Here is a 14,572-nt window from a genome sequence, read left to right as displayed (position 1 = left end):
CCAGTTATATATCTTGCCAAATGTACAAAATGCCCGTGTTTTTACGTGGGAAAGACGGATAGGTGCCTAAGGAATAGGATATATGATCATGGGTATTGTACAATAAAAAAAGATACGAAAAATGCTATGTGGAGGCACCTTAATGGTAGTATAACCTGCAACACTTTTAAATTTGGAATATTAGAGAGTGTTAAAATTAACCCAAGAGGAGGTAACATTCGTAAGAGATTGGGGGAAAGGGAAACTAGATGGCAGATTAAGTTAAATGCATCAGTTTACCCTGGAATTAATGAGGGTATATCCATTAAGCCCATTTTAGAGAATACAAATTAATAAACATGTTTTTTTTGACCACACATTATTATTAGCAGAATGATGGGCCTATAAAATGTACATTGACTTTGTTATTCAAAAATGTATATCTTGCATTTAGATTATGTTTTTATTAAATATTTTAATTGTTAGCCTATGCCAATGCATTTTAACTAGTTTGAATATTTAGTTTTAATAGACATGTACAGGTAAATTGTAGTTTAGAGTAGTAGATTTATTAGCTCAATGGTCACAGTACTTAGTATAAAGTTAGGATTCTTTTGTAATATATTTATTTGTATTGCTAATGTGAGGCTATGGGAATACAAGAATGAATAATGAGAGCAGAGCACTTTAAATAGGTAATTGACTCATGTGATGTTTAAGGTTAGAAGTTATGGATTAGTTAGTACCATCTATATAATGGGGCATTTGAAAAATGGAATTGTTCTGATGAAGTCTACTTTTATGTAGATGAAAGCGCTTAACCTTATTCCTTTATGTATTTTATAAAATAAACTCGTTTGTGGTATTGGTACAGTGAAGAACTTGTGTTTTCTTCCGCTTTGAGCAGCGGATGTAGTAGCTGTCCTACTGATCTCTGCTGCAGTACTCCTAACACATGGGACACCAGTGTAAGGAAAAATGAAAATCTGCCATCCAAGGCAAGGCATAGGGGGAAGGAGGGAAGGACAGAATACTGCAACACAGAAGAGAAGGACATTTAACTTTATGATAAATTTTACACAGCTGTTCTATATCTCTAATCTAATGTTGCAGCATTCTTTTCATATGGGAAGAGTACCAAAGCTTAGGAGGAAACCTGGGAGGAGGAAGGAACAGAGAAACTATCTACAAAGCCATGAATAATGTCTCTAGCAAATCCAGCCCTAGATTTATAAATACTATCTGGCTTGCAATGCTTGGTGGAAATACGAACAGAAGACCAAGTGGCAGCTTCCAAAATAGTGTCGGTATCCAAATCCTTAAAGAACACACCAGAGGATGCCACATACCTAGTGGAGTGAGCCTTTAGAGGAAAAGGAACAGTCTTACCATGACACACAAAAAACGAAATGGCCTTAGAAATTCAAGAGGAAAATAGGCTGCTTAGAAACAGACAAATCCAGAGCCCTGGGAGGAAAGGAAACAAAAAGCTGATCAGATTTCCCGATAGCCTTGGTTTTACCTAAATAAAATCTGAGTTGTCTATGCACATCCAAGGTGTGTAAGATGCTTTCGCTGGAGGATTGTGGAAATGGGAAGAAAGTGGGCAACTGAATAGATTGAAAGACAACTCATTGACCACCTTGGGTATAAAAGAAAGATTAATATGCAAACAGACTCTAGCTAGCCTTATGAAAAAGGAGAAAAGATGGAGAAGCAAAAGCTTGAATCTCAGAAACCCTCCTAACAGTGGTTAAAGCTAGTAAAATAATTGTTTTCTAGGTACAAAATCTTTAAGGAAGCTGAAGCTGCAGGTTCAAAAGGGGCCACAGTTAGCTTCTCTAAAACATAATTAAAATACCAAGGAGGTGGAAATGATTTCCTGAGAGGAGTAATGTGAAGGATGGCCTTTGAGAAAAAGTATTACTTCCAGTCTAGAAGCTAAAGGTGGAACCAATGGCTGACAAGTGAACTTTCACCAAGGAATAAGCCAAACCACTCTCAAGTAACTCACACAAGTAGGAAAGAACACGGATATCCACAGAAAGTTGATTCAGATTATGTGAAACACATTTAGATAAGATCTTCTACTATTGGGTTTTCTGGCCTCCTGCAGTAACCTAAGCATGTCCTCAGAAAAAAAGGTGTCTGAAGGTAATCAAAAGTTTATCACCCGCATAATCCATTGTAAACTTGACAGATATGGATGAAGTAGGGATCCCTTGTCCTGTATGAGAATGTCCACTCTGTGATATAACATGTGATGCCTGCCCTTAGCTAAATGCAGAAGAGGGAACCAATGCGGTCTTGGCCAAAAAGGAGTCACCAGCAAGATTTTTGGTTTGTCCTGATGAATTTTGAGCGAACTTTTTGAATGAGAGGAAAGGGGGGGGGGATGCATAAAGAAACATATTCCTTCCATGAGAAAGACATGATGTTCACCTTCCAAAACAGGGGGTCTGGGACTCTGGCACAAAAAAAAAAAAACGGACACTGTCTGTTCAGAGGGGAGGTAAAAAGATCCACTAGAGGAATACCCCACTGATGGGCCAAGTCTAGAAACACATCCTTGTGAAGCAACCATTTGTGGGATTGAGTTATGGACCTGCTTGTGATGTCCCCCTCTCTGGGCCAGTAATCAGGGAGCCTGAATCCTCACCACTGACACTTGAGAGGGGCATTCACTAGAAACAAAAAATAGACACAGTATTTTCAGATACAGCTCTCTGCATCAAGCACAATTTCCCTTAACAGCACACTGGGAACATACACAGTCCAGAGCAGGGTTTCCCCCCCTCTCACCATATCCCCAATAAGACTCCCCCCCCTAGCACAGCTATGGAGTCGAGTCCTCAGCAGTGTCTCCAAAACAAGGCCTCCACCACTCTCTCTGTGAAACCAGTGCTCTGTGTCCCTGCTCCAAGTAGGTGACACACACACACAATGGGAAAGTCTGGCACAGATTTATTAGCTATGCCCCTTTTTGCCCAGACTAGAGGGTAGCTACTACCACCAGACACTCCAAAGCCAGCTACTGTAAGTTCTTACAAGGGTACCCAATTATACTGAGTGAAATTAATATTAACACAAATGGCAGTGTTTTGATCACTGCAATAAGGCTTTCAGGAGTGACCACAGAGCCACCAAATGCATAGGAGTACTCTCAAAGGTTACAAAAGTCTCTAAAGGACCAGCCACAATGAAAAGTTTAAATATCTTTAATAATAAATAAAAGAGCATCAAACTACTAAATATTGTTTTACAATAAACACAAGAGTTTCAGTCACAAGAAATATTAAAATAACACATACGAATAGACTCACAGATACAGAAAAAAATAGTACTTAATTAAACTAATCTTACTATATTCTCCTGACTGATCTAAAGAATTACTATTCTCTGGTCACTTCTCAGAGCACGGCAATATGAAGTAGGGTAGGGGTCCTTCAATGTCATGTTTCAAAAACAGAGTGCTCTGAGATTTCAGTCTCATCTAGTATTAAAAACATCACTTCAGTGATGGATTACAGAATGACATCACATACATCTAGTCATCTGACATCTGGTGCCCATGTTACCCCTTCTCCTAGCACCAAGAATCTCGCACGCGTGTCAATAATACACACATTCGGGGCTTTGCTAAGATCTGTTGCAGCTTCTGGAAGTCATAAAAACAATAAAACACTTCCAACTCTTCCTACAGGAGCTAAAAACATTCTCTGGCACAGACATTTCGTCTCTGGCCGCAGAAAGAACTGTAAGATACAATTGTTATGGTCTAAATTAAGTAATTTAATTTCTTACTAGTTTTCAAAGTTAGCTGGACTGAAATTAACCTCTTCTCTTACAGTATCCTCTGTTAACATGCATACATTTCCTCAGTTACAACAGTACAGTCTGATACAAATGTATATATTTTTTCTTTCCCGCAGGACACACTGTTGATGCATGTTTAACACAAGCAGCTTTACAAATACATTTTTTCAACATAAGCATCTGTATAAATCAGTCTGATATACAAATGACATAATTCTTTACAAAATTTCAGATTGCTATGCTGGCATATGTTACACATCCACTGTCCTACTTGTCATGGGATAGCTGGGAATACCAAACATCGTCACAATGCTTAAGAGTGTCTGCCACAAAATTCTGAGTGGATGAAATGTAAACTGCTTGAAGTATCACCTTGTACTGAACTGCCAATTCCAAGCCATCAGGGCCAACCTGCAAAGAATATATGACTTTGTCCCTCCCTGCTTATTTACATATCAGAGGAATGGTGTTGTTTGCAAACATTTTCACAGGTACTGGATGAAACAGAGGATGGAAAGCCTGTAGAGCCAGAATGAGAGCCCTCATTTCCTTTATATTGATATGCTCCTTCCTTTGAGAAGGGGACCAGAAACCCTACACCTTCTTCAATGCAAAAGTTGCCCCCCCCCAACCTCTGTCTGAGGCATCTATGAAAAATTCTTGAATTGGTTGAACCTGATGAAAATGAAGGCCTGGATTCAAAGAAAACTGATGAATCCACCAAAGAAGCTCTGATTACAGTTATGAGAGAAAAGGAAGTACAAACCACAGAAGATGGGCATGCTGCATCCAAACAGACATTAGACACCACTGAAACTTCATGTTTTGCTAGCGGCACCAAAAGTATTGTGGATTGTATAAACCCCAGTAGTCTTAGAAACTCCCTGGCAGAGATGGAAGAAACACAGTAGACTGCAGAAGTAGAAAGTAAGAGACAATGGTTTTTGATGGTAGGAAAGCCATCATGAGATCTGTTCTTAGTCTGCACCCTAGGAAAATGTGATCTCAGAAGGGAAAATAAATGAATTTTTAAAATGTATTGTGAATCCCAACCTTTGGAGGAAAGGGATGGCAAACCACAGATTTTGAACTAACTGCTCTGGAAGAAGAGCCAGAAAAAGGAGACTGTCCAGGTATGAATATACCTGAATACCTCTGACCCTGAAATAAGCAATTACAAAGGTCAAACATTTCGTGAATACCCTTGGGGTAAAGTGCAAGAAAGCTATAGAGAAACAAAAAAATTTCCTGTAAAGAGGCTGGATAGGAATGTGAAGGTAGGCATCCTTGATGCCCATAGAGGCCATGTAGGCCTGAAGAGGAATGAAAGGAAGCAAGGTCTGTAAAGATAGCATGTGAAAAGTTGGAACTTTTAGAAAAGTGTTTAAATGGGAAAGATCCAGAATGGGCCCTCAAGGACCATCCTTTCTGGGCACAGGAAACATTCTTGAGTAAACCTCCTTTCCCTTTGGTCTAGAGGAACAGGCTGAATTGCTCCCTGAGAAACTAATTCTTTTAGAACTTGTGGAAACCAATCCAACTGATATGGCGGAGGTTGAGGAATGCCACTGAGAGGAGGAAGGTTTTTCCAAGTCATGAAACATCCATGCTGGATAACAGAGAGAACCCAGAAATCATAAGTTATACTTGACCAAGCTGGAAGAGAGGGGGACAAATGAAGAGAAAGAGGAGTAAGATTTGGAAGTGGTTGGTAGTCACAGACTACCTGGCATACATGGAAAAGGCTGCTGAGAAGTGGGACCAGAATGAGTAGTCAGGCTGAGAAGGTCTACGTTTTCTTAGTTCTGAAAGAGGAGGAAAATGACGATATGGATGTGTCCGTTTTCTAACAAAAGAGGTCTTGGAAGGAAAATTTCTGTGGAATTTAGGGACAGGCGACACTAAAATGTGTTTCAAGTCCTGAAGTTATTTTCCCTTTTCTTGTAAAGAAATAAATTTGCACCAAAGAGAGCACTGCTATCTAGAGGAGCATCCATCAGTTTTGCTTTGATGTCAGCTGGCAGTGGTTGAAGGCTCAACCAAGAACACTTTCTAAGGACAACCAGAAGCAGCTGCTCTAGATGATGCATCTGCTGCATCATAACTGCATTTGACTTGAGTGTCTAGCCACTTGAGAGGAAGCTCCTGAAAGGGACATAACCGGACTTTTAATGTCAGAATCCAGAAGCTCTGAAAGAGCTTGACAGGCCTGAGAAAGAAGAGCCAAGAAACACCTAGACATGTGTGTTTGATGGTTTATGGCTTGGAAGGCTAGTGGCACAAGTCTAAACCTTCTTCCCAAGTCTTTCCATTATTTTGCTCTACTTAGGTAAAGGAAGAAGTTTAGAAGACGTTAACCTAGAGGATTTGTCACAGGCAATGGATACCACAGCTGGATCACCTGAAGGACATTTGTAAAAGAATCTGCAATAGTCAGGCACCTTATAAAATCTGTCAGGCCTTTTAGCAGCAGGAGCCTGTTAATCCAGGGCCTTAGAAGCAGAAGAGAAAGCATGCAAAAATGCTGTCAAAACAGGTGGCATGACAGACAGAGAAGGAGATTCCATTTGTAAAAGGTCATAATACCTTTTTTGCACCTCAGAGACCTGACAGAAGTCCCCAAAAAGATCTCTCTTACACTGGAGAATCAGCTACATCGGATTCTTCCTCAAGGGAAGCGTATTCTAAAGGGGATGTAATTTGAGTTGAATGTACCAAAGCCTCCTCATCAGATGAAGACTCCTCCTCTGAGAACTCCTGTTCCCTAATCATCCTAACAGGGGAAGAAGTAAAAGAGGGAACTGAAACAACAGTGGAAGGCTTAACAGCCATTACAGCCTTAATCAATCCCTGTGAAAAAAGTATCCCAGTTAGACTGGGTCAAAGTAGGGGCTGGAAGATGTCTTGTTCTCTGTTTTTCTTAACATGCATCTCTGCTTGATGGCAAATAGAATGACACGACGTAGGCCTGCCTTCAACGACTGACAATGGGGCCTCTTCCCTAACTAGAGTGTGAATTATGTCGCTGGACCCTTTCAACACAAGTTGTGGTTCCCCATGTCCATCAGAAATGGACATCTGCACTGCCTCTGAGAACATGCCTAGATCGGATTCTCTAACTGCCTCAGGGTTGTACCTGCTAAAGAATCAGACCCAACCTCCGAACGTACCTTTGGGTTTTCACTAACCTCAAGGGATACATCGGTGGAAAGAGGTGCAGTGTAACAGGATTCAGGCCTGTGCTTACTGACCTTCCTCTTGAAAGTTGGCTTGGCCGAAGGACCCAAAGAACCCTCCATAATGGGGTTATTTTACCCATTTTGAGAACTAGGACCTGTCCTGTTACTGCCGATGCTAATGAGTTAGGTATGGTTGAATCTTATCATTTAGATACTAGCTGTAACACTAGGCTATCTAATGCAAATGTGTGTCATTAACACTGATGACACAACTGTCTATAGTAACTCAGCTTCCAATAACACCTTCTGTAGCAGATATATTATGACATTTAGCCTTGAAAGCCATATTATAAGGGAAATATTGCATAAAAATTGGAGTATTCTGGCATTAGATAAAAAATGTGCTGATATGTTTTGTGACAGACCCAAAATTACCTTCAGAAAAGGGAAAAACCTAAAAACACTACTAGAAAGTAAGGTAATAAAGGATAAAGGCAAAGAAATGGGTACTTTTAGGTGTGGAAGCTGTAATATTTGTAAATATATTAAAAGTGGCAGCAAACATAGTATTAACAATACATTATATAAATTAAATCATAGATTGAATTGTAATTCCAAATCTGTTGTTTATGCTGCTTTATGTTCTAACTGCACATGTTTCTATATAGGGAAGACCGAAAGACGTCTTCGTGAGAGAATTTACGAACATGTGAATGCCATTTCTAAACTGAAAACTGAAAATGCCTTGGCAAGGCATATCATATCCTTCCCTAACCATCAGTTTAAATTTATAGGACTAGACCAAATAGAACCAGATAGTAGAAGAGGTCCTTTTAATTTATTATTGGAGGAATGTGAACTTTCATGGCAGTTTAGGACTAATGCCTTTTTTGAACCAGGTTTAAATGAGCATTGCAATATAGCATGCCTTTTAAAACTTAGAAGCTTGAACAGATAGATTTGAACCATTTATTGTTTCTTAATGGGCTGAATTTTAATATATTTATTGTTATTTGATATGTATTTTTACGGTAAATGTTTTTGGCTTAAATATATGATTTCTAGTTCTTATGAAATAACAGTAGTAGTAATTTTAAAGTACTTATATACATATATAATTTATATATATATATATATATATATATATATATTTTTTTTTTTTTAGTATAATTTATGTAAACTACATGTGGTTTTGAGTGAGCTGTAGGATATCATATTTCAATTTTGTATAAGTGAACTATTTTCTTTAACCAGTGCTTTTACTAATTAACTGGTTAATTAGCTGATTGTGTGAATGGGATTGTTGTGTATAAATACTGGGATTTATTTATTGTAACTTATCTGAAGTCATTCCACCGTGAATGACGAAAAGCGCTTCATAATAAATTTCCTGTGATTTGTTTCCTACTTGCCTTGAAGGATTTTTTTGTATCGTTGGGTTTTCACTAGTTGATTGTTGGGGAACCCTCCATAAAGTCTTTAGCTAATCATTTCAAACACTGATTCTCTAACTATAGGCTCAAAGCCGAAAGATGGTTTCTCAAAGTCTTTAGGACAAAGGCCTGACAAATAGCACAGGAACAGTGGTCGTGATTAGGGCCTAAACAAAACACACAGATATCGTGGCTGTCCTTATGGGTAATTTGCCTTCCACACCTACACTTGCCCTTCCAGGATAAGAAATGAACTAAACAAAAAAATCAGTACCAATAAAAAATGAAACCCCAAAGAGGCACTTATCTGGAAGCAACAAATGGAAACAAGCAACAGACTGACATATGAATCAAGCATTCCAAATGGCAGAAGGAAAGTTCTGAGGATTGTACATGCAGACGTCCTTCTATGGCTCACGTTCAACCAGCCATACGTGCAATATCCCATGTACTTGCAGCAGATGAAAGCTGTTGTATGCTGACCGGACGTCATGTTGCTTGAGGCGGAGTATACCCATATGTAAAGAATACTGCAACATTAGAAAAGAAGGACATCCTTCAATCCCTGTCTTCCACAAGTTAGTAAAGGGTAAACTGGAAGCTACTCTCTCTCCCCGATATCTGGAGGTGACAGAGTTGAACCATTGTCAAATACAGCATAGTATTTCATGCCATGGTTCTTCCCCAAAGCAAAGGAAATGTTATGTTGATCTGGACTTGATTTGGTAACACACACACACTGCCTGTAGGATCAGGTGTGTGTGTGTGTTTTTTTTTTTTTTTTTACATCTAGCACAAGACATACTCATTTACGTGGGTAAAGTTTGAGGTATGACCTGTGGGAGTAGCAGCAAAGAAACAAGAGGACACAGGAGTAGACGTGCTCTAACAGTGATGTACAGGTATCACTGCATTCTCAATGCAGAAAATATATACCCCTAACACCATGACTACTTACTTCTTCTTTCGGCTTTTCCTGGTTAGGGGTTGCCACAGCGGATCACCTGTCCGCTCATGATTGGCAGTGGAGTTTTACTGTGTCGAGTTGCCAGCCCGGCGCCCAACCTTCCACTGAAAGCACACACACACACACACACACACACACACACACACACACACACACACACACACACACACCTAGGGCCAATTTGGAGTGTCCAATCCACCTACAGCATGTCTTTGGGATGCGGGAGGAAACCGGAGCACCCGGAGGAAACCCACGTGACCACAGGGAGGACATGCAGACTTCGCACAGAAGGCACACCAGCAGAGGATCGAACCGGAGAACCTCTTGCTGTGAGGCGACAATGCTAACCATTGCACCACCATGGCCGCCCATACCCTACAGAAAAAAATAATGAACTAGAGCAAAAGGCAAAAAGAACCTAATCAGAGATGCATCAAAGAGGGTCGAAGGAGCAGCATTTGAGTTTGGCTGTCAAAAAACAACTGAGTTTACAGGATATGCTCTCATTCACAAGCGGGCTCCATTTAATGATTGTGGGTCTAGATTGTGGCCACACTCTTGTAAAGCTGGTCCTACTACTGAAAAGATCTGGATGAGGAAACTGCTTACAAAATTTCTTACAATGAAAATGTATTTTTCTTACTATGGAAAATATAATTTTTATTTTAATAAAAATAAGTAATGACTCATAGGTGGTAATTGCTGCAACAGGAGAACACAGTTAAATACTTATAATTATATAAAATTATTTATACTACCTTCGAGAAGATTTGTGCCTTGGAGCCTCTTCCTTATCTCGATGTCTTCTTTCTCTGTGCCTCTCCTCTTTTTCTCTGCTTACTCTTTCTCTGCTTGTCCTGTGTCGTTCATAACCTCTTTCTGCATATTCTCTATATCTATATCTTTCATCTTCACTGCAAAAATAAAAACATATTGACTAAATAAAAAAAAAAAATTTCCACATGAATAAGGAAGCAAAAGTTACAGAAAAATATGAAAAAGCAGTAAGAGTAATCAAAGACAAGACTAGCTACACAGTGACTGTAAAGTACAGTAAAGTAAGGAACTCGACATAAAAGCAAACCAAGTTCTACAGAAGCTGAGAATGTATTTCATTATGTGTGGGTACTTCCTGCCAATAAAATTAGAACCCATACTTAGAAAGGAAAGCAGCCTGCCTTCCCACTGGACATGCACTTTACCTAGTGTTCTGTAGTACAACAGAGCAAAACGCTTGAAAATGATCAGCATCGCATTCCAAAAAGTTATTGCATGTGTTAATGAACATGCACCAACCAAAAATTTTTCAAAGGTATCTACGTAACACCAGATCTTCAAGGGAATAAGTAAGTACTTACCACTGCACTCCTCCCACTGAGTCCTGGCAAACATCTGCTGTGCAAAACCAATATCCACAGCCATGAGAGTCTTACATTTTTGAAATAGTTCCCCTCAGATGCAACCTAGAAAGGTCACGGTCATTAAAGGGGGCAGTCAGAAAAGATGCTTTAAAGTTATTGGCTCAGTCTGTAAGCCATGGCGAGATATGACGGTAGTCTGTGACACTGGCATCTACTGCTTCTGATCATACCCATCAACTGTCCAGATTTTCACCACATATTTTTGGTCTGTTCCTCGTAAAATTTGTGGTTTTCTGGCAAATCACTGAAGACTGAAGTCAATAAATAACGACTCTCTAAGCTTATAGGAGCAATATTTCAAATTTGCCATGATTTTAGGTCCTTTGTGCCCCCATTATTTTAAACTTTGTACAGATTTTCTGCACTAAGAAGTTGAGAGGTATGCTTCTGATACTTCATCTACATAATTTTGCAACAGGCTCAATGTGTGGTTACAGACTGACATCACTGCCATCTGGAAATGATACTGAGGCAAATTATCCAGCATGTTGTATAACTTATTACAAAGAACACTGAGTACCCTAGCAGAAAATGTGGAAAATTCAAACACTTACTGTAGCAATCTACAGAACTGGACTTTCATTTTGTGAGGTAGGGAAAAAGTACAGTTGTGTACACCTACCATAAATGTAGATGTTCGAGTGTCTTCACTGTTGCAGTCATAACTGTAGGGTGCTCCTGCCGGCAGGCAGCCCGAGGTCGGCCAGAATCCCAAAGTCTGGGTCCGGCGTCGGTTGTACAAGCTAGTACCCTGACGTCAGTACGCTCTGGTACATAGCCCTCAGCCGACGCCATCTTCTCCAGCCTTTCTTGCCCTAGATGTCAGAAGTCCCCAACAAAACAAAAATGAATCCAACAAGGAAACACAAATACACCACAAAAAAGGAAAAGGGAGAAAAAGAGGGATAGGAGGGAGGAAATCCGACTGCAACAGTGAAGACACTCGAACATCTACATTTATGGTAGGTGTACACAACTGTACTATGTTCTTCGTGTTTCACTGTTGCAGTCATAACTGTAGGGTGGAATCCCAAAGCAGTGTAAAAGGGGAGGAGGCTTTAGATAGAAGAAGGGGAGGCAAGAATACCCTGAAAAACAGCAGAGGCAAAGCCTGCCCTGGTCTTAGAAAACAGAGGGAGATTGTAGTGCTTGGAAAAGGTATGCACAGAACTCCAAGTGGCAGCTTCCAAGATATCCTTGGTAGGGACTCCTCTGAGGAAAGCTGTAGAAGTGGCAGCTGCTCTAGTAGAATGACTTCTAATGGTACCTGGAAACTGTTTCCCATGATGAGTGTAACAAAATCTGATTCCATAAGCAATCCATTTGGAAATAGTTTGTTTAGAAATAGGTTTTCCAAGAGAACTGGAGGCAAAAGAAACAAACAATTGATTAGACTTTCTGAACTCTTTAGTCTTGTCCAGGTAAAATCGTCTGTGCACATCTAATGAATGCAAAATCCTTTCCCCTTTATTTTGAGGATTTGGAAAGAAAGTAGGAAGGTGAATTGTCTGATTTAAAGCCACTTTCGAAATCACCTTAGGCATGAAAGTAGGATTGGTCCTCAAGGATACTCTGTCCTGATGGAAAATAAGGTATGGTTCCACAGCCATGAGAGCTTGCAACTCTGAGACCCTTCTGGCAGAGGTCAATGCTAATAAAAGAACAGTCTTCCAAGATAAAAACTTAATATCTGAAGATGCAGCAGGCTCAAAAGGAGGCAAAGTAAGTTTTTCTAAAACATAATTAAGATCCCAGGCAGGGACAGGAGGGGTCCTGGGAGGCCGCAAATTTTTAGCCCCTCTCAAGAATTGCTTCAACAAAGGATGAGAAAAAACAGGAGGATCAGAACTGAAATGAGCAGAAATAGCAGAAGCATGAATCTTAATGGATAAAAGTTCCGAAAGGTAAAGCAAAATAGAAGAGAGATCAGGTACCAGAGGATCCGAGCCTCGGTCCTGCATCCAAATACAAAACCTCTTCCATTTAGAGGCATAGGATTTCCTAGTGCTAGGCCGTCTAGCTTCCAGAAGAACATCCAAAACTTGTTTGGGAAGAGTAGAGGAAATCAAATTCCTTTGAAGAGCCAAGCTGCCAGGCAAAGGGTCTTGAGATTGGAATGTAGTAACTGACCCTGATGCTGGGACAGAAGCGAAGGGTTCAGAGGGAGAATCCAAGGAGGCCCCAAGAACAGGTGCTTTAAAGTTGGATACCAAAACTGTCGAGGCCAATTTGGAGCAATCAAGATGATGAACTTGGGCTTGTCCTGTTTTATCTTCAGTAATACCCGAGGTAGTAGAGGAAGAGGAGGGAAGGCATATCCTGAAAGGCTTCTCCAGCTGAAGGACAGGGCATCCACTCTCCAAGCTGTTTTGTGGAAGGACCTGGTGCAAAAGCGAGGCAGCTGATGATTGAGATGGGATGCAAACAGATCTATCTGGGGACATCCCCAAACTGCAGTAATCCTGTTGAATAAGTTGGTGTCTAGCATCCATTCGTGAGGATCTGAAATGTTTCTGCTCAGGCTGTTTGCTAAGAGATTCTGTTCCCCTGGAATGAATTGAGCCTGGAGATGTAGATTCAATTTTAGAGCTGTGTCCCATAAAGCCATAGCTAGTCTGCAAAGGGGGTACGAATGAGAACCCCCCTGCTTGTTGATGTACCACATGACCGTGGTGTTGTCTGTGCGAATTAGCAGAGGCCCTGGTTGCAAAAGGTTCTTGAAGGCTAGAAGGGCATTTTGAACTGCCAACATTTCCTTCAGATTGATGTGCCAGTGAAGATGGTCCTTTGTCCAGGTTCCCTGCTGGCAATTGTCTAGAAAGCGTGCTCCCCAAGCATAATCCGAGGCGTCCATGGTTAGGATTTGAGTAGGTTGAGGTAGACGAAAAGGCTTTCCTTCGTTTAAAGCGCATACCCTGGACCACCAGAGGAACTCCCTCTGAAGGCAGGGGATCAGAGGAATCAGAATATCCAGATCGTGGTAATGCTGTGACCACACACTTTTCAGATACCATTGAAGCTTTCTCATATGAAGCCTTGCGTTTGGAATCAACAGAATGCAGGAAGCCATGTAGCCCAGAGCCTGCAGGAATTTCCTTGCAGTGAGCTGAGATAGAGTTGCTAAGGTGCTGAAAGTAGAAGCCAGCTGAGTTTGTTTTTCTGGAGTGAGGAAGGCCCTTTGTAAGGTTGTATTTAAGAGGGCTCCCAAGAATACCATTTGTTGAGAAGGGATCAAATGTGACTTTTTTGTGTTCACTGAGAATCCCAGTAGGAGAAGACGTTGAACAAAGTCCAGATGTTGAAGTAGAAGATCTTTGCTGTCTGCCTGAATAAGGCAGTCGTCCAAATAGGGGTAAATCTGGATCCCCTGAAGTCTGCAGTAAGCCACTACTGGTGCCAGGCACTTGGTAAAGACTCTGGGCGCAGTAGATAAACCAAAGGGCAGTACAGAGAATTGAAAGTGCCTCGAACCTGCCTTGAACCTGAGGAATTTCCTGCGTTCCTGCCTGATGGGAATGTGGAAGTAGGCTTCCTTTAAGTCCAATGTCACCATCCAGGCGTCCTGAGAGAGCATTGGAATCAGTTGCTGCAGAGTAAGCATCTTGAATTTTGGAATTTCCAAAAAGGTGTTTAACAGAGAAAGGTCCAGAATAGGTCTCCATGAGTTTTGTTTTCTTGGAACCAGAAACAGTCTTGAATAAAAACCTTTTCCCATCTCCGAGAGTGGAACAGGCTCTATGGCTCTCATGGCCAGAAGAGCATCCACTTGATTTAAGG

The 14,572-nt window shown here is 40.7% G+C and overlaps 1 protein-coding gene across 3 annotated transcripts in view; it reads right to left on the bottom strand.

Annotated features, from left to right (window-relative positions):
* Positions 1-14,572, bottom strand: part of FIP1L1 (factor interacting with PAPOLA and CPSF1) — a gene marked incomplete in the record, with an annotated part of 1,650,449 nt that overhangs the window by 201,873 nt on the left and 1,434,004 nt on the right. For all 3 annotated transcript variants that reach the window (XM_044061425.1, XM_044061426.1, XM_044061427.1), the window contains 1 exon segment: positions 10,133-10,288. In XM_044061425.1, the coding sequence (XP_043917360.1) occupies positions 10,133-10,288 (156 nt within the window).

This window comes from Protopterus annectens, chromosome 2.part0 (genome assembly GCF_019279795.1).
Source record: "Protopterus annectens isolate FY-2018-M chromosome 2.part0, PAN1.0, whole genome shotgun sequence".
Classification (NCBI taxonomy): domain Eukaryota; kingdom Metazoa; phylum Chordata; order Ceratodontiformes; family Protopteridae; genus Protopterus; species Protopterus annectens.
This window is presented reverse-complemented; position numbering and strand designations above follow the sequence as displayed.